Here is a 19,365-nt window from a genome sequence, read left to right on the forward strand (position 1 = left end):
CTCCCCTGTTTGCAGGTATGTAACAGCAAAGGACACTGCCATTGTCAGTCTGGCTGGGCCCCTCCGAACTGCCTGAGCAGTGGGTCGGGCGGCAGCATAGACAGCGGGTCGGCTGCTATGGAGTCAAGTAAGTAGCCGTGGGGCCCAGTGGGCTGGGATAAGTGCTGCAATTCTCAACGAGGCTGAACGGTCAATTGTAGCTCTCTGGGAGGAATAATAATAATAATAATAACAATAATAATAATAATAATTTTTATTTATACCCCGCCCTCCCCAGCCAAGGCTGGGCTCAGGGCGGCTAACAAGCAATAATAAAAACGAGTTGAATGAATACAACTTAGAAACAAGATTAAAATACAACATTAAAATATTGAAATATTAAAATGCAGCCTCATCTCAGGAGGAGAAAGGAAAAAGGAAAAAGAAAGAGGGGGAGGGAATCAAATTGGCTCCAAGCCAAAGGCCAGGCGGAACAACTCTGTCTTACAGGCCCTGCGGAAAGAAATCAGATCCTGCAGGGCCCTGGTCTCGTGAGGCAGAGCGTTCCACCAGACCGGAGCCAGTGTTGAATAGGGGTTGCTCCTAACAACTCTTGTCACCCTTATCAAACCCTGGATCCCGGGGATCTTTGGGACAAGCCATGACTGTTTCAAGTGGCATCACAGTGCTTTAAATGCGACTCGACAAACTTCTTGCATCAAAATCTTTGAAAACGCCTCCAGCTATTTTTCTAGCCGCTAGCTTCCATTGCTGCCATTGATAACCTGCTTTCAGGTCTTGCTTTTGGGCTTCCCCTATGGACATCCAGCTGACCACTGGGAGAACAGGATCCTGAAGCAGGTGACCGTTTGGCCTGATCCAGCAGCCATGCTGTTTTTATGTTCCTATCTGACACCCGTTCTGGGCCTGTTGACAACTCAGTTGGCTCAAGAAAGGCATGGTTAGCCAGGAGTCTTATTTCTATTACTTACTTCTATTTTATTTTATTACTTATATCTACCTAATCATCATTATTTAAATCATATTCATGTGTTGAAACACATGTTTTCAAAGCCTCTTCTGGAAGCCGTAAACGTTGCGAGGCAAGGCAATTTTGAAAATAAAACATCAGTAACAGCCATGGAAAATACCATAAAAGGAGGCAGACAATTGCTCTTCTGCTTTCTTTTACAACAGTGATTTCCCAAAAGTGCTGTAGCCCGAGGCTGGCTTTTTTCCTTTCCTCTTCCAAATTAAAAAACTTGAAGGTGCACATAATTCTTAGACCCAGAAAGCGGGTCCCAGTGAAAGGTCACACAGCCTTGAAGGACACTCATGCATATACAAACCAGCCACATAGTCATTATATCTCCCTAGCATCCCTTCTAGACATCCCTTTTATCTTGCATTCCTGACAATTTGTGCTCCTGATGGCATCAGGATGGTTTTGTATGCGATCCTGCTTTTGATACCCTTTGCGTCTCTTTTCTGTCCCGCTTTTGTTATGTTCTAATAGCACGAGACTCCCCCCTCCAGGCGGCAATAATGTTGATAACATTGTGGAAGCATTGCAGAACTGCTCGTAAAAGCAGGGTGACGTGGGGGACAGTTAAAATTCCGCCAAGAATGTGTGCTTTTTTCGTCAATGAGAAGAACCTAAGGAGATCCAAGCAGGCTCGCCTCGCGTTCTTAACGTTGCAGAACACAGCTGCAAAGCACAGCAGCCCAGGGTTGTTCCGAGCCAAGTCCTACAGAGAGTAGACTCCTTTAAATAACTCTGTCTAAATTGGTCGCGTTGTGGGTTTACTCTTGGGACTAGCACTGGATGCAAACCCCAGTCTGGAGGAACCCCCTAGTGCAGCAGTTCTCAACCTGTGGGTCCCCGGATGTTGTTGGACTACAACTCCTATCATCCCTGAGCTCTGGCCCTGCTAGCTAGGGGTGATGGGAGTTGTAGTTCAACAACATCTGGGGACCCACAGGTTGAGAAAGGCTGCCCTAGTGCATCATTGCAAGAGGAGATCAGTATCCAGGCCAGATTCTTGGGAAAGAGAACAGCCATAAGATCCTAGGAAGAGTGGATGAGGCCAGGGCCTATCCTGTTCTCACAGTGGCCCATTGGATGCCTGCAGGAAAACCACAGGCAGGGCATAAAGGAAAGAGCCCACTGTTGCTCGTAGGAACTTAAGAACAGCCATGCAACTGGATCAGGCCAAAGGAGGGCCATCTGATCCAGCATCTTGCCCTCACAGTGGCCGACCAAATGCCTGTGGGTCGCAGGACCCGAGTGCGAGAGCAGCTCCCTCCATTTGTGACTCCCAGGAACTCCCAGTATTCAGAGGGACATCCAGCCTCTGACAGCAGAAACAGAGCAATAGCCGTGGTGGCTAGCAGCCACGCATAGCCACCGACAGCTTTGCCCTCCAGAGATTCATCTAATCCTCTTTCAAAGCCACCCAAGTCGGTGGCCATCCCCGCCTCATGTGGCAGAGAGTTCCATAGTTTAACTGCGTGAAGAAAGACTTTCTGTTGCTCTGTCCCGAATCTTCCAACATTCAGCACCCATGGACCCAGCTCTCGTATGTTGAGAGAGGGAGAACAACTGTCTCCACCCACGCATAATTTTATAGATTCCCATCGTGTCACGTCTTTTCTCTCAGCTTAAAGAAGTCCCAAACGCCACAGGAGAGTTGCTTCAAGCCTATTGGGAAGGGAGGATTAAACCCCCAGCCCCTCTCCTTCTGCCGGGTGGGTGGATAGCTCCGTCTTGTATATAACAGCGTAGGGTGTTCAGAGCTGGTGACTGAGTTGGGAACAAGGTCTCTTTTGTTAATGGGAACACAGCGGGGGTGGGGAATATACAGCCTGGCATGCGGCATTGTGGACGTGCATCTGCCTGGCACTGAATAACACACTGTCTCCCCCCCCCCCTCTCCTTCCCAGGGGGCAGCACCACCTCGACCGCCTTAGTGCTGACGGCCCTCTTGCTCGTCTTGGTCCTCTGCCTCGGGATTTGCTGCACCAAGCGCGTCGGCCTCCACAAACGCCTCTGGCAGATCGGCAAGGGCACCAGCTGCCAGTACAGGTAATGGACGGCACACCCTCCTTGCCCTTTGATCCCTGCCCTGCTTTCCACCGGTGTCCCCGCGAAATGACTCCTCCACTTTTCCTCCAACATCCCCCCCAAATGGCTGCCCTAGCAAAGATAAGAACCTACCTTCCTCCCTCCGTCCCGTTAAAGGCCAAAATGTGCCACCCAGGCGGATCAAAGCCGTCATGCCAGGATCTCCTTTCCGGTGCTGGTTTTAACTTCAGGACCACAATATCTTTCATAGCTCCTCTTCCGATATGACCCTATCTGGATTCTGCCCCCTCTTCCACCTTGGTTTTCATCTGAGTCATTTTTCCAGGTCTCCTCACTCTGGAGGAGTTATGGAGGGTGGTGGTCAAGGAACAGGGCCTTTTCAGTTGTCTGTGGAGTCCTCTTTCCAGCTAAGGTCTGCCTGCTGCTGCCATCGTTCCTCTTTTATTGGCATCAGGCTGAAATGCCCCTCTCCTTCCAGGTCTCTTAGTGGAGCGTGATCTGTTGGCCGGTGGCCTCCATGGTGGGAATATAATCTTGCTGCAGAAATGTTTTTAGTGGGTTTCCTTATGAGCCATCTGCAATGGCTCTATCGGAATGTATGACTTTTATGATTTGTTTTTTTTAAAAATGTTGCTTGGAGACTTGTCTGCAGCAAGCAATGGAGAAGTCAAATGCAGTGGTACCTTGGGTTAAGTACTTAATTCGTTCCGGAGGTCCGTTCTTAACCTGAAACTGTTCTTAACCTGAAGCACCACTTTAGCTAATGGGGCCTCCTGCTGCTGCCGCACCGCCAGACCACAATTTCTGTTCTCATCCTGAAGCAAAGTTATTAACCCGAGGTACTATTTGTGGGTTAACGGAGTCTGTAACCTGAAAGGTATGTACTGTAACCTGAAGCATATGTAACCCGAGGTACCACTGTAACTGTTTGTGGAGATGGGTTGTATCCCGTTTTAGCCCTAGTCGGAGTAGACCCGCTGAAATTATTTGTTTATTATTTTTTTATCCCACCATTCCTCCTTCCCCCCATTTTATGCTTGCAACAACCCTGCGAGGTAACTTAAACTGAGAGACACCATTCCTCCTTCCCACCATTCCTCCTTCCCCCCATTTTATCTTTGCAACAACCCTGCGAGGTAGCTTAAACTGAGAGACAGTGTCTGGCCCGAGGTCACCCAGTGAGCTTCACAACTGGGCGCAGGATTTGAACCCTGATCTCCCAGGTCTTCGTCCCATACTCTAACCACTACACGACCACAGGCTCCTTAACCAACATGACTAACTTAGGTCCATTAATTTCAATGGGCTTACTCTAAGCAGAGCGCAATAGGATGCCACCCAGTAATGATAATTCCTGCCCTAACCTCCATCTGATTCCTCACACTGTGTGGACACCTGGCTATTTCTCTCCCCACACGCCCATTCCGTGCCCCACAAAGGGACCTCTGTCCTCCCCTCTCCCCAATGTCACACACTGCTGTGGAACCCTAACTCTGCTCCCCTCACCCTGCAGCACTGAGACAGAGTCCCGGGTGCGATTCATCCGCCCAGCTGAACAAAGAGGGTAATACGGCTGATCCTGCAACAGCTGAGCTTTGATGTCATTTTTGGGTGTGAATGAAATGGTGGAGGCTCCCCCCCTTCCTATCTGGTGCTGGTTTGGTGCTTTGCCTGGGTTTGGTGCTTCTATACAAATATACCGTATTTTTCGCCCTATAGGACACACTTTTTCCCTCCAAAAATGAAGGGGAAATGTATGTGCGTCCTATGGGGCGAATGCAGGCTTTCACTGAAGCCTAGAGAGCGAGAGGGGTCGGTGCGCCCTATGGGGCGAAAAATATGTTATTTCTCTTGCGCGCGCTCTTCTCTCCTTTGGGGCGAAATCCAAGTCCCTGGGGCTGCTTGTGGACTCTAGAAGCTTTTTCATCCCAAGGGCCGCATTCCCTTCTGGATGACCTATTGGGGGCCGCAATTCAGCGCTGGGCGGAGCCAGAGGCAAAAGTGTGTTGGTCTCTCTCTCTGTGTGTGTATATGTGTGTGTTGGCCTGTAATATGTCCCCTAAGACCGAGGCCTCAGCCTTCCTGTTCTCCCCTATCAGGATCACGCACCCGGAGCCTCGGACTTACAGCCAAGCCCCCCCAGGGCGCCCCCGGCCCCCACAGTTCAGGCAGAACACTGAGCTCCAGCTCATGCCGACTTCCAAGGTAAGTGATGGGTTTCCACCTTCGTATGTGGATGGCGCCTGGCTGTGCCACCTGTGATCGCTGCATTTCTTTCATTTACTAATTCGTTAGATTATTACAATGTCATCTTACGGTTCAAACCCCTTACTCACAGCCCCTCCAAGGGTCCCTATTTTTTCAGGGACGTTCCTGATTTGGAGATGCCATCCCGGTTTCTGATTCGATCCCGGAATGTCCCACATTTCCTTAGGACGTCCCTATTTTCATCGGAGAAATGTTGGAGGGTATGGAGTTATCTGACCCTCCAAGCCAGGGGTCAGCAAACTTTTTCAGCAGGGGGCCGGTCCACTGTCCCTCAGACCTTGTAGGGGGCCGGACTATATCTTGACGAAAAAAATGAACGAAGTCCTATGCCCCACAAATAACCCAGAGATGCATTTTCAATAAAAGCACACATTCTGCTCATGTAAAAACACGCTGATTCCTGGACCATCCATGGGCTGGACTTAGAAGGCGATTGGGCCAGATCTGGCCCCCCGGGCCTTAGGTTGCCTACCCATGCTCCAAGCCGTCTGAAGGCAATCCTGTATAGGGAAGTTTAAAAAAAAAAATGTTTAATGTTGTCTTATGTTTTTATATATGTTGAAAGCTGCCCAGAGTGGCTGGGGCAAACCAGTCAGGTGGGCAGGCTATAAATAGTAAAATTATATCATTATGGAATGGGACGTCCCTATTTTCATCAGAGAAATGTTGGAGGGTGTGTACTTGTAATAATGAGATACCAGAAGAATTTGGAGGGGTGCTGCTTTGACAGTGGTACAATAAAGTCTGGCAAATAAGCACTTGGGGTTTTTTTTGGCAGGGGGTGGAATTGACTAACTAAACTTGGCCCAAGGTTTGAAGCACAAAGACCTTTTTGCCACGAATCAATACACCTTTTAGGGACGCGGGTGGCGCTCCTAGGTAGAGCCTAGGACTTGCTGATCAGAAGGTTGACAGTTCAAATCCCCGCGACAGGGTGAGCTCCCGTTGCTCGGTCCCAGCTCCTGCCAACCTAGCAGTTCGAAAGCATGTCAAAGTGCAAGTAGATAAATAGGTACTGCTCCGGCGGGAAGGTAAACGGCGTTTCTGTGCGCTGCTCTGGTTCGCCAGAAGCGGCTTAGTCCTGCTGGCCACATGACCCAGAAGCTGTCTGCGGACAAACGCCGGCTCCCTTGGCCCATAGAGCGAGATGAGCGCCGCAACCCGAGTCGGTCACAACTGGACCTAATGGTCAGGGGTACCTTTACCTTTACCTTTAATACACCTTTTTATGCACGTGGCTAAAAATTAATAGAGGGCTCCCCTAACACTATAAAACCTTGTGGTTAATGCAAACTGCGTATCGCCTTCCATACTAATGGGTAGGAACGTATGTTCTTCGGATGTTATTTTGGATGTAAGGCCTAAACTTCCATCTTCAGAGCTAGGGTGGGATATTTTATTTATTTGTTGCATTTATACCTCCACCTTTTTCTTCGGGGAGCCCAGGGTGTGGAGTACATGATTCTCACCCTTCATTATTTAACCCCCCCCCCATAACCCTGCGAGGTAGGCTAGGCTGGGAGGCAGTGGCCCAGGGTCACCCAGTGAGCTTCCTGGCTGAGTGGGGATATGAACCCACGTCCTAGACCAACACACAGCTCACAACCACCACACCATGCAGGCTCTCGGCTACGTGTGTATGATGTAGTTATATGATAATTGCATTTTTGTTGGATGAGAGGAAGCTGTTTTAGTGCCGCAAAAAGAACTTGGAAAGAAAAGGGAAAATTTTAGCGTGTGTTTTTAGCAACAACCCCCACTCCAAAAAATATATATATATACAGGAGGTAGGTTTTAAAATTACTGAACTGAAGCACTCTCTCCCTCCCCCCCCCCCGTAGCAACAATTTTATTTTATTTTAGCATTAACAAAAATTACCTCTCCCAGTTCTTCTTTATTGTATTTATTACATTTTGTTTTTAAAAATTAATTTATTCAATACGATGGATCCAAACTGGGGAGTGGGCTGTTGTGCAGAGTCTGAAGAAAAGCAGAATCTCATAGACTTCTTTTACGCATAATCTCCACACACCCAGTTGTCAAATTTTGTTTCCTGGTGATAACTTGTTAAGTTGTACTTTTCAGCCTTACGGACATTGCAAACTTTTAATTCCAAGGTTGCAGATAAAACGTTTAGTAAATTTGTGTGTGCATGTTTACATCTATACAGATAGATATCTATATCTGTCTAGATCAGTTACAGGTTGCTCTGAAGTTTTCACTGATTATATTCAGTCCGTTTGTGTGTTGGTTGCCATGGTAACTATAGGCTTGGGGCCTGTCTCCTAGGCTGCTGCTATTGGTCATGGATGGTGGTGGGGCTGTTGGGCTGTTGCCACGGGTGATTGGCTGAATAGTTGCTGACAGGTGGCGGGGCTTAGAAACTGTTGCTATGGCTGGCTGTGGTAGTGGTCAGTTACTGTTGGGAGGCGGGGCTTACAGATCATTCAATCCTGTTATATCCTGAGTGTTACCTTGGTTTTTTGTGGGTTTGGGGTTTTTTTTGGGGGGGGGGGAATTAGTGGGAAAACAAAAGCACCAAAAGCACCTTTGCACCAAAAGAGATAAGTTCCCTTCCACCCTGCTAGCCTGGAAGCATTTGATGCTAAATGTAATATTTTAATATAAACTCAGCTGCATACACTGAAGACTAATTTTAATCATGAAGTGCCATCTTAGTTTGAAGGGCTTAATTCTCCAGGCCTACCATCCAAATGCTGAGTAATGAGTTAAAAAACGGAAAAAAAAGTTGGGTGGGGGGCTTTGCAATGGAGTATGCTGGTAGAGGGCTGGTAGAGGGCGTGGAATGGAGTGTCCCAGAAGCAGAGGTGTGGCTGGCTGGCTGGCTGGGAGCCTGAACAGGAGCGCTTTCTTAGGAGCTGGGGATGTGCTGCAACATTTCTGTTGCTGCACAACCCCTTTGTTTAATTTTTAAGTCGGAAGAGGGGGCCCGGCGCGTCCATAATGGAGCTGAATAGCCCACAGGTCCCTCTCTCCCTGTAAACACGGCCCTGAATAAAAGGCAAACCTTCAGAATGGAACAATTTCCCCAGAAAAAGGGGGAGGTGTTGCCCGGTGAGACTATATGGTATAGTGAAAGAACAAGTAGAAGTGTAGATAGGACTGGCTAAGGAGAAAGTCCCACAGCACCCTCAAGTGGCTGGAGGGTGTTACTACAGCTTCTGCTACCTCCTTACTGGAAAGGTGGGACTCTGACTTCCATCAGCGCCGGAGTCCAGTGATGATGGGAGTCGTAGTCCATCCACATTTGGAGGGCCGCAGCTTCCTATAATTCACCAAAATCCTGTGCCAGATTTGTAGAAACCTGGTTCTAAGCCAGAATAGATGTGACTCAATTAGGTTCATTAATTTGAGTGGGTTTGTTCTGAGTAGAAACATGGCTGGATATGACTTCTAAATGCTTATTTTTTTTAATTCCTGAGGCTCAGTGGGATTCTTTAAAATGCAACTAGGAGAAGACCCCCTTCCTTAATTTTGGAACGCCCTTTAGTTTCTCCTTCCTAAGCCTCCCAAACCAGGCTCAGGCTGGCTGGTGGCAGTTTAACCCAGTGGAGCTCAAGGCGCTCTGTACATGCTCTGGGACACCCCTTTCTTCTTACTCACGCGAGGTGTTCGCGGCAGAGCCTCTGCAACATGTTCTGGGACCAATCTAAGACTCAGAATTAAATTCCTAAATGGACGAGAAATTTTGGGGTGCCTGTTTCTCTCTCTGTCTGTCTCTCTTTTCTCCTTGCATGGTTGCATTTGCATGAATGTGTGTGCCTCTCATGTACCCCTAGCCATGCATGCCACAGGCCGGAATGATAACACCCTCTCTCTCTTCTCTCTCTCTCTCTATCAATCTCTCTCTTTCTCTTTCTCTCTATCTCTTCCAATCTGCTCTCTGGTTTCCTTGTGGCGCTGCCTTCCGTCTCTCTGCAGCCTGCTGCCCCCGATGACTCTCGACCTGACCCACCATCCAAGCCTCTTCCGCCTGACCCGATCCCAAAGGGTCAACAGGTAACGGAGCGGGAGGAAGGAGGGGGCAGGGGCGGCTTGTCCCTTGACCCCATTGCATGGTCTCCTGCGACGGGAGGAAAAGTTGTCGGTCAATGGCAGGGCCTCAGTGTTTTGTGTGCAGGTGTCCCAGATTCAATCCCCGATGGCATTGCCAGCTAAGTGTTGCCTGAAACCTGGGAGAGAGGCTGCCAGTCTGTGTGGACAGTGCTGAGCTAGATAGATACAATGGACTAACTTTGGTATTTAAAAAAACAACCGCTTCCTGGCTTCCTCTTTAAATCGGAGCTGCATGCAGAACTATGGGGACTAACCACCCTACTAAAAAAGTTAGCCAACAAACTTAAGCTAGCATGGGGTGGAAAAGCAAAAGAGGATGCCTCCCCCCTCCCCGGTGTGACTCCCCTTTATTACATGCACAGCACAAGACAGTGACCTATCCCCCCCCCCCCGCCAAGCATACGAATCAATATGACTAATTTGACCCATCAACACGGCTCCCTTCACCAACAAACGACACTGCAACCAGCTGAACACAACGAACCAAGCTCTGGGCCCTCCAGTCTCTCGCAGTGCCAATGAAAATAAATAGATAGGATAGATAGACCTACCTGCGTGACGGTGGCACAAAATCCCTGCCCAAACACTGCAATAGAACGAAAGGTCATTATTCTCCCTATTTCTCTCCCCCCCCTCTCTTTCCCCCCATCTGCACAGTGTCTGACAACAGTGTCTCATACTGAATGTCAACAAACCGTGAAAAAGTCCCTGTGAATTCTGTGAACCACCCTAAGACCTTCGGGTACAGGGCGGTATATAAATTCTAACAACAATAATAATTAGAAAGTGGAGGTACTATATGTACTTTTCCTTGTTTGTTCTGTAGCACAAGAAAATCTGCACTAAAAAAATAATTTAAACAAGAAAAGAACCATGAGGACAAGAATCCAGCAAAATCCAACCACAGGTTTCCTCATCCCTAGTCTAAGCTGACTGGCAGGGCCCCTCCAGGTTTTCAGACAAGAGAGCCTTTTCCAGCCCTACCTTGAGAGATGGCGGAGGCTGAAACGGAGTCCTTCTGCATGCTCTGTTTCTGAGTTGCGGCCAAACCTTAAAAACATGTAAGCTTCCGGTCCTCATGGTTCTGAACAAATACAAACATAGGAAGCTGCCTGCTGCTGAGTAAGGCCTAGCGGTGGCTCTCCAGGGTCTTTATCCAGCCCTGCTTGGAGATTCTGGGGAATGGACCTGGGACCCTCTGGGGGCAAGCAGACGCTCTACCTCTCATCTACATCCCTTCCCTTAAACCAGATCTGCCTGCCCTTAGTAAACAGCAAGGCCCTCCCATGCTTCTTCCAGAGCTGCTTCCCCAGCATACAACCCCCCCAATCTTCTTCTTCTTCGTCTTCTTCACCCGAGCATGTCTTGTCTGTTGCTGTACCTCCTCTTTCTGCCCAGGCCTCGGTCCAGGACAGGCCAGCGCCTCCAATGCGCCCATTGCCTGCTGACCCCATTCCTAAAGATGCTCAGGTAACTGGCAGCATGGTGCCATTCCTGGTGGTGGTGTGTGGCTTTTTTTTGAGAGGGAGGAGGGTGGTCTCTTTGGGCAGGGTGGAAGGTGGATGGGAGTTAATGGGAAGGTCTCAGTTCAGGCTGGGGAAATGCCCTCCCCCAGTTCCCCTCCGAAAACAAGGAGCGATCCCTCTTCTCCATACACCGAATACAGTGGTGCCCCGCAAGACGAACGCCTCGCAAGACGGAAAACCCGCTAGACGAAAGGGTTTTCCGTTTTGGAGGCGCTTCACAAAACGAATTTCCCTATGGGCTTGCTTCGCAAGACGAAAATGTCTTGCGAGTTCCTGCGGGTTTCCCCCCTTTCCCCCCCCTTTTCCTAAGCCGCTAAGCCGCTTATCAGCTGATCCGCTGATAAGCCGCTTAACAGCTGATCGCTAAAAGCCGCTAAACCGCTAATAGCGCTAATCCACTAAGCTGTCAATCGGCTTGCTTCGCAAGACGAAAAAACCGCTAGACGAAGAGCCTCACGGAACGGATTAATTTCGTCTTGCGAGGCACCACTGTATTGATAAATTCCATCCGAAATCCATTTCCAAGGATGAATCCCAGTTGTCTGGGAAATTCCAGGCATATGCCAGCCCTAATCCTCCCCAGCCGATGGGGAAGAATTTTTATCCCATAATTTTTACCTTACCTGGCTCTCATCCTGGTTTGGGCCAAGCAGAAAGCTGCTGGAGATGGTCCTGGTGTTTTTTTGTGCTGCTTGCGCTTCTTGGAGCAGAGCAGTGCGATGTCGTACCCAAGGCATTCTGGGAAGTGCCGAGAAAAAAGCACACCAAGAACTCAGGCCAATGTAAGTTTCAATAGTGGGAGTGGTCCCTATCATAAATCAATAGTCAATAGTAACAAAAACTAATCCATTCAAAAGTATGTATTCTGACAAGGGTTACAGACTCAAATAGAGATTACAAACTCTAACAGAGATTACAAACTCAAACTCATAAAAATATGTATAACACAATAATTCATTACAGAATTAGAGATAAGAGTTTATGAGTAGAGATAAGTTCATGTTAGTCCAGATTCGTCGTGGAGGTCTCAGTTTCAATCATTGAGCAGAAGTCAGAAGTCAATTATGGATTAGAAACCAGGACAGGGCCCTGTTTCGATGTATTCACCTTCATCAGCTGGAAGTATCAAATATTACATGAAAAGACGTTTAAATTCTCAATTCTCATAAATTATAATTTGTAAAACAGTATTATATAATATTTGGTTCCTTACCTAATTTTTAAAGGGTCGTGTAAGTTTGAAGGTTTTCGGATAAATATATCCTGTTATTTTCTACGTTTCTCAAGGATAACAGCTGAAAATAATCAATATTAATAATAGTTACCGTATTTTTCGCCCTATAGGACGCACTTTTCCCCTTCCAAAAATGAAGGGGAAATCTGGGTGCGTCCTATGGGGCGAATGCAGGCTTTCGCTGAAGCTTGGAGGGCGAGAGGGGTCGATGCGCACCGACCCCTCTCCCTCTCCAGGCTTCAGGAAGACATCCGCAGGGAGTTCCCGCAGGGCTGTCTAGGCTGCGGATAGCAGCCTGCTTCCCGGAGCGTCGGGCGCCCTGAAAGCAGAGCGCCCGGCGCTTCGGGAACACACCCACAGCCTAGGCAGCCCTGTGGGAGTTCTCCGCAGGGCTCCCCACGCTGCGGATAGTAGCCTGCCGCCCGGCAGGCGGGGCGCCCTGAAGCAGAGCGCCCCGTGCGCCGGGCAGACATCCGCAGCGTGGGGAGCCCTGCAGGAGTTCCCCGCAGGGTTCCCCACACTGCGGATAGCAGCCTGCCGCCTGAGGCAGACATCGGCCAGCCCCACAAGCTCGGGGAACAGCAGGTAGGCGCAGCGCCGTTCCTCGACCTGGTTCGGTTTCCCCGACCTGCTTTTGGGGGGGAAATAAAGGAAAAATTTTTTTCCTTTATTTCCCCCCCAAAAAACTAGGTGCGTCCTATGGGATGGAGCGTCCTATGGGTCGAAAAATACAGTACATGTGTTGTATCAAATTAAAAACTCTAAGGTTACTATTGACTATTGATTTGCGAGTAGGGACCACTCCCACTATTGAAACTTACATTGGCCTGAGTTCTTGGGGTGCTTTTTTCTTGGTATATTTAATAACAAGAACTCCAACTTATTCTGGGAAGTGTGGCCGATGGGCTGTAAGTGAGATGCAGCCTTCTTTAGCATCTCATGTGATACTGGAACCTTGTGGCCATCCAGGGACACCGAATGTTGAGAGGTTTGGAGCAGACAAAAGGAAAGACTGTGGAACTCACTCCCACAAGAGGCAGAGAGGGCAGCCGACATGGGTGGCTTTGAAAGAGGATTAGACAGATGGATAGACAAGAAAGCTGTTCTGCTCAAAGAGCTACAATTCCCAGAGTTTCCCCAGGAAGAGGGATTAATTGTTAAACCATCCGCAGAATTGTAGCTCTGTGAGGCGAGTGGGGAGGTCCCTTAACCACTCTCGGCACCCAGAACGAACTACAACTCCCAGAATTCTTTGAGAGAAGCCATGGCTGTTTAATAGGCTATCCCCGTGCTTTAAATGTATGGTGCATATTAAAGATATGTAACCACTTGAAAGAAACAATTAGGCCTAGGATTAAAATGGACTTAAATTTATAAATAAGAAAATGTACGATAAGGAAAGCTATGTAATATGATTAGGACTGTGATATGATTTTTTGAAACTCTGATATTGGAAACTGCTACATATAATTACTAAGAAATTCGGATGGAAGAGATTCGAGGAAGTCAAATACTATGTTTATGAAGATGAATGGTACTTAATTTTAATTAATAAGTGGTAATATGTTGTATGTATCTTTTTTCTTTTTTCTCTATTTCTCCTATTTTTTGTTTGTTTTTATTATTGTTAATCTTTTTTTTTTTTTACTATGTTTATCTACTGAAAATAATAAATATTATTTGGGGGGGGGGAATGTATGGTGTGAATATGGCCTGAGGCAAATTTTAGGCATGGGACACAACAACCAGTCGGTGGTGTTTGAAACCCAGGGTACCACTTTGAACAGCCATGGCTGTCATTGTCATTCTGTCATGACAGAAAGACCAAGAGGAAAACGACAGAAAGACTAAAAGACAAAGACAACAGAGACTTTGAAAAAGATTGGGAACCCTTCATATTATATTTGCAGAAACAAAGAAAGGCAATAGACTTGATGGCAGGATTTAAATAAACATTCACTTTATTAGTACCAGAAAATGTTTAGAAGACAGTGAAATAAGGTGATGTAGTTAATTTTATTTTCATGTTTATAGGTTTGATGTTATGTTATTAATAACCTTTTCTGTTGAGAGGTAGCAAAGGGGATGAAAATAGAAACAAACCAGAAACGCAAGTTTGGGGGAAGTCTTGGAGGGGAGGGAGGGAGGAATATATAGTAAACGTTAAGAATTTGAGATGTATGTAATGAATGAAAATGAAAAATGAATAAAACTTTATTTTAAAAAAAGGACAGCCATGGCTTTCCCCAAGGAATTCTGGGAGCTGTTTTCTTGTCAAGGGTGCTGAGAGTTGCTAGCAGGCCCTTTTATTCCCTGCCTAGAGTGGGGTAACAATCCCTTTTCCCAGGGAAAAGAAGTGAAACTTGTAACGGTGCAGAGCTCGACACTATTCAGCTGCCGAGGCCCACAAGTGAAGTGAGGCCCACAGAGCTCATTTACGTAGTTCCACTCTCTGAGCATAATTTAGCTTGACACCAGCCATGGAAATATATCGTATTTTTTGCTCTTTAAGACTCACTTTTTCCCTCCTAAAAAGTAAGGGGAAATGTGTGTGCATCTTATGGAGCGAATGCAGGCTGCGCAGCTATCCCAGAAGCCAGAACAGCAAGAGGGATTGCTGCTTTCACTGCGCAGCGATCCCTCTTGCTGTTCTGGCTTCTGAGATTCAGAATATTTTTTTTCTTGTTTTCCTCCTCCAAAAACTAGGTGCATCTTGTGGTCTGGTGCGTCTTATAGAGCGAAAAATACGGTAGATATATTCGTTTAAGGGGCATCTGGTTGGCTACTGTGGGAACAGGATGCTGGGCTGGATGGGCCGTGGGCCGGATCCAGTCTCCTTACGTACTTAAGTTGACGTCAAAGCAAGCGGAAAAATGAGAGAACCCCTGGCCATTTTGTAAGGTTAACTGAAGGGAGCGGCAGCCCCCTCGCAAAGATGTCAGGAAAAATTGCTTATGCACACATGTTATTTTTGCATTGTGTGTGTGGTGTCGCACCCACGCAATTAATGAAGAGTCTAAAAATAAATATTCTGCACCTCTCTGGCCTCCGCCCCCTTGCTAGCGTGAGGTGGTGCGCAAGCGTTTGAGCACGCGTCGCAACCCGCCCCCCCTAATTCAGGCTCCTTCTGTTTTCCTCTTAGCCCCCTGCCAAGCCTCCGCCACCCCAGAAACCGCTCCCTTCGGATCCCCCCCGGGCCGAACTCTGTGCTGTTCCCAACTATGACCCTCGGGTCCAGATGCTGCCATCGAGGTGAGTGGAAGAACGGGAGGCGGCTGGGGTGGGAGAGGCCGAGAGGGAGGTGGCTGCTTCTTTTCCAGCTGCGGGGAATTGGAGGAGAGGGGTGGTGGGCAAGACAAGCTGCTTAAACCAGGGCCTCCCAAACTTGGGTCTCCAGCTGGTTTTGGACTACAGTTCCCATCATCCCTGACCACCGGTCCTGCTAGCTAGGGATGATGGGGGTTGTAGTCCAACAATAGCTGGAGACCCAAGTTTGGGAAGCCCTGCCTTTCAACGGTGCTGCGGGTGGTTTTAGATGTTCTCAATACCGTATTTACTCAAATGTAATGTGCACTTTTTTGGCCAAATTACGTTGCGAAAATTGGGGTGAGCATTAGATTTGATGGCGCATTAAAGGTAAAGGTAAAGGGACCCCTGACCATAAGGTCCAGTCGTGACCGACTCTGGGGTTGCGGCGTTCATCTCGCTTTACAGGCCGAGAGAGCCGGCGTTTGTCCTGAGACAGCTTCTGGGTCATGTGGACAGCATGACTAAGCCGCTTCTGGCGAACCAGAGCAGTGCACGGAAATGCCATTTACTTTCCCGCTGGAGCGGTACCTATTTATCTACTTGCACTTTGTGCTTTCAAACTGCTAGGTTGGCAGGAGCTGGGACCAAACAACGGGAGCTCACCCCATCACAGGGATTTGTCCTAGGCTCTGTGGTTTAACCCACAGCGCCACCCACGTTCCTGATGGCGCATTAGATTTGCATAAATGCGGCAATAATGGTTCATTTCATAGTCACCTCATACCCAATGTTGCTTGGGAATTCTATTATTATTATTATTATTATTATTATTATTATTATTTATTAGGATTCATATACCACCCTTCATTGAAAGATCTCAGGGCAGTTCACAAAATAAAAATACAAGATAAAAGCACAAATAAATAGTTAGAAACACACACAAAAATAATCCCTCCCCCCCAAAAAATGCAGTGCAATTTTGAATGGTGCAGCGATTCAAAATGGCGTCCAATTGTATGTGCTGGCCAGTGGTCAGGGATGTTGTAATTTAACGTTATTGGATTCCGGCTCCCATCAGCCCCCAGTCATCACGGGCAATGATCAGGGATGATGGGAGTTGTAGTCCGGTGACATCTGGAAGGCTCCCTAGCCCTGCTCTAGTGAAGTTAATTAAAAAAAGAACTTGTTATGACACGTATGCCTCAGCGCGAACCTTTCCTTCTTTCTCTGCTTCCCACACAGGCCAGCTCCTCCTCCTCCTCCCATGGTGTCCGGCCCGTCATTACACATCCACAATATCTAACCCGGGCCAGGCCAGGCCCACGGACTCTTCCTACGGCGCCCCTCTCTGGCCAAAACGGGCGATGAGGACGACAACCCCAGCCCCTTCCTGGCACTCGCTTCGCTGGCTGCTTCGGATTTACAGGAGGGCGGCTTTGCACCCTTGCGAAGGCAGGGCTGTGTTTCGTTTTGTTTCCCCGCCTTTGCCCAGAAGTCGCACTCCTAGCTTGGCTGGAAACCTCCGTCATTTTGGCACCATTTTGGCTCAAAAGTCCCTGCTTTTGGTTTCGGAACCTGGACACAAGGAACTCTGGGGGGAAAGGGAACAAGTCTTTGCACTGGTGAAAAAGGAGGGCGAAGGTGTGTGTATGTGTGAGATAGAGAGAGAACTGTGTGTGTGTGTGTGTGTGTGTGTGTGTGTGTGGGATGTCATTCCCTAAGGGAATCCTCCCCTCACGAATCTTGCCTGGAAATCGCCCGTTTCTTTTCTTCGTAATAAAAACGGACTGGTTCCACTTATTTTTTTCAGCGCCTCTTTATCCAGGCTGGGACTGACCACCAGGGAAGGCCTGCCTCAGGCTCCATCTGAAGGTGCCACCATCTTTTAGCAAATGTACCCGCAGGGCAGGGGAGTTGTCACCTTGTCCCGTTCCGTCGGAGCAGCTGTGGTGTTGGGTACTTGGGTCACAAATCACCAGTTTGTGTTAGGATGCCGAACAGCCAGGGTCTCTCTCGCACTGTGCCATGTAAGCAAAGAAAAAAAGTGGTGGTGTTTTTTTTAAAGGGGGTGTTTGGGAAGTGGTAGGAGATCTGGTGCCCCAGCAGAAAAGAGCCTGAGTCCCACAGTCCCATCTCCTAAAAAACGCCTCTGCATCCCTGGTTGCTGTTGTCTTACAGTGGTACCTCTGGATGCGAACGGGATCCGTTCTGGAGCAAATTCAACCTGTGATTCGCTGCTTCCGCACATGCGTGTGACGTCATTTTGATTCGTCTGTGCATGCGCAAGCGGCAAAACCCGGAAGGAACGCGTTCCGTTACTTCCAGGTCGCCGCGGAGCGTAACCTGAAAACGCTCAACCTGAAGCATATTCAACCCGAGGTATGGCTGTACTTAAGAACATAAGAAGAGCCATACTGGATCAGACCAACGCCCACCTAGTCCAGCATCCTGTTCTCACAGTGGCCAACCGATGCTTCAGTGGGAAACTGGCAAGCAGGACCCAAGCACGATTGTAGAGGCAAAGCGTAGCCATCCATAGCCTTGTCCTCCACCATTAATTGGTCTAATCCTCTTCTAAAACCATCCAAGCTGGTGGCCATCACTGCCTCTTGTGGCAAGGAGTTCCACAGTTAAACTGGTTGCTGCATAAAGAAGTCGTTTGTTTTGTCTGTCTTGAATCTTCCAGTGGAACTGAATGTTGGATGCCCAGAAGTTCTAGTGTTAGGAGAGAGGGAGGAAAGCATTTTTTTAATCCACTTTCTCCATGAAATGCATAATTGTATAAACTTCTATCATGTCACCTGTTACGTGCCACGAAAAACTCCCAAATGCCATAACCTTTCCGCGTTGCCTTTGGCGCAGCCTTGGCGACCTGCCTGCTTTATATGGAGCTGTAGTGAGAAATTTTATTTTGCATTCAGAATTCATTTTGCGTTCAGTTTTCTTTGGGGGAATGTGTCCAAATAATTATTCTTGCACATCAAGCGGCTGATTAATCGTAAGCCTGTTTTGGTGAACCATTTTCTTCTTGCAGTGAGGCTGTTCTCTGAGAGGCAGGTTGGGGTTTTCCCCCCCTTTTTGACAAAAAATTGGTCATTCACCAAGACTCTCCTTTTGTCCTGGGAAGCTGAAAGACACTTCTTGCCATCTGCTGATGCACATGAGGAATCATTTGGACACGTTCCCCAAATAATATTGTTTAAAAAACCTTTCCCAAGGACTAACTTGTACATATTTGCAAAAGGCTTAAGAGCAGAAACGGATCTGTAGCCGATTGTTCTGTAGTTTTCATCGCCCATTGTCCTTTCGTATTACGTTTGTTTCTTTGGAGAGTGCATTAGTATATTTTCGTATTTGTGGGTCTTGCCTTATGGTTGCGTTTGTCTTGGCACAAGGCATCGTGCTTTTCTGGAACCCAAGAGCCTTGTTCAAATAGGAATTGCGGGTCTCACTTTGCGGGCCAGAGCTTTGGGTGGTCTAGCTTGGACATAACACATAGCTATCTGTGAATTTCTGGTATGAAGTGCCAAATTATATTTATTTATTTATTCATTTTGTAAAATTTTACACCACTTAATGGGGGCGGGGGAAGTGGAACCTTCAGAGCAGTTTATGAAAAGAAAGCGATGAAATTGTCAATAAGAAACAATAGAAAGCAACTGTTCTGAATGTACAAAAAAATAATTAAAATCAGCAATAAGCTAAAAACCGGGTTAAAACATATGCCAAGTGTTGGCTTGTCTGAACAAAAAATATTTCAGCAAGCGCCAAAAAGAGTACAGTCGTACCTTGGAAGCTGAACGTCTTGGGAGTTGAATGTTTTGGCTCCCGAATACTGCAAACCCGGAAGTGAGTGCTCTGGTTTGCGAACGTTCTTTGGATCCTGAATGTCGGACGGGGCTTTCTGCAGCCAATCGGAAGTTGCGCCTTGATTTCCAAATGTTTT

The 19,365-nt window shown here is 47.8% G+C and overlaps 1 protein-coding gene across 6 annotated transcripts in view; it reads left to right on the forward strand.

Moving 5' to 3' along the window:
- The window catches only part of ADAM15 (ADAM metallopeptidase domain 15), a 45,654-nt gene extending 28,435 nt beyond the window's left edge, over window positions 1–17,219 (forward strand). For 2 of the 6 annotated variants that reach the window (XM_081840909.1, XM_081840908.1), the window contains exons 18-25: window positions 16–127; window positions 2,923–3,064; window positions 4,578–4,628; window positions 5,164–5,269; window positions 9,276–9,353; window positions 10,809–10,880; window positions 15,313–15,422; window positions 16,662–17,219. In XM_081840909.1, coding sequence (XP_081697035.1) covers window positions 16–127; window positions 2,923–3,064; window positions 4,578–4,628; window positions 5,164–5,269; window positions 9,276–9,353; window positions 10,809–10,880; window positions 15,313–15,422; window positions 16,662–16,722 — 732 coding nt within the window. In that variant the 3' untranslated portion in view covers window positions 16,723–17,219. The remainder of the gene's footprint in view (window positions 1–15; window positions 128–2,922; window positions 3,065–4,577; window positions 4,629–5,163; window positions 5,270–9,275; window positions 9,354–10,808; window positions 10,881–15,312; window positions 15,423–16,661) is intronic. The other 4 variants (XM_081840911.1, XM_081840910.1, XM_081840912.1 and 1 more) reach the window with 4 other exon arrangements.
- Window positions 17,220–19,365: the final 2,146 nt, after the last annotated feature.

The sequence above is a fragment of the Podarcis erhardii genome, assembly GCF_964252035.2.
Source record: "Podarcis erhardii genome assembly, chromosome: 15".
Taxonomy (NCBI): Eukaryota; Metazoa; Chordata; class Lepidosauria; order Squamata; family Lacertidae; genus Podarcis; species Podarcis erhardii.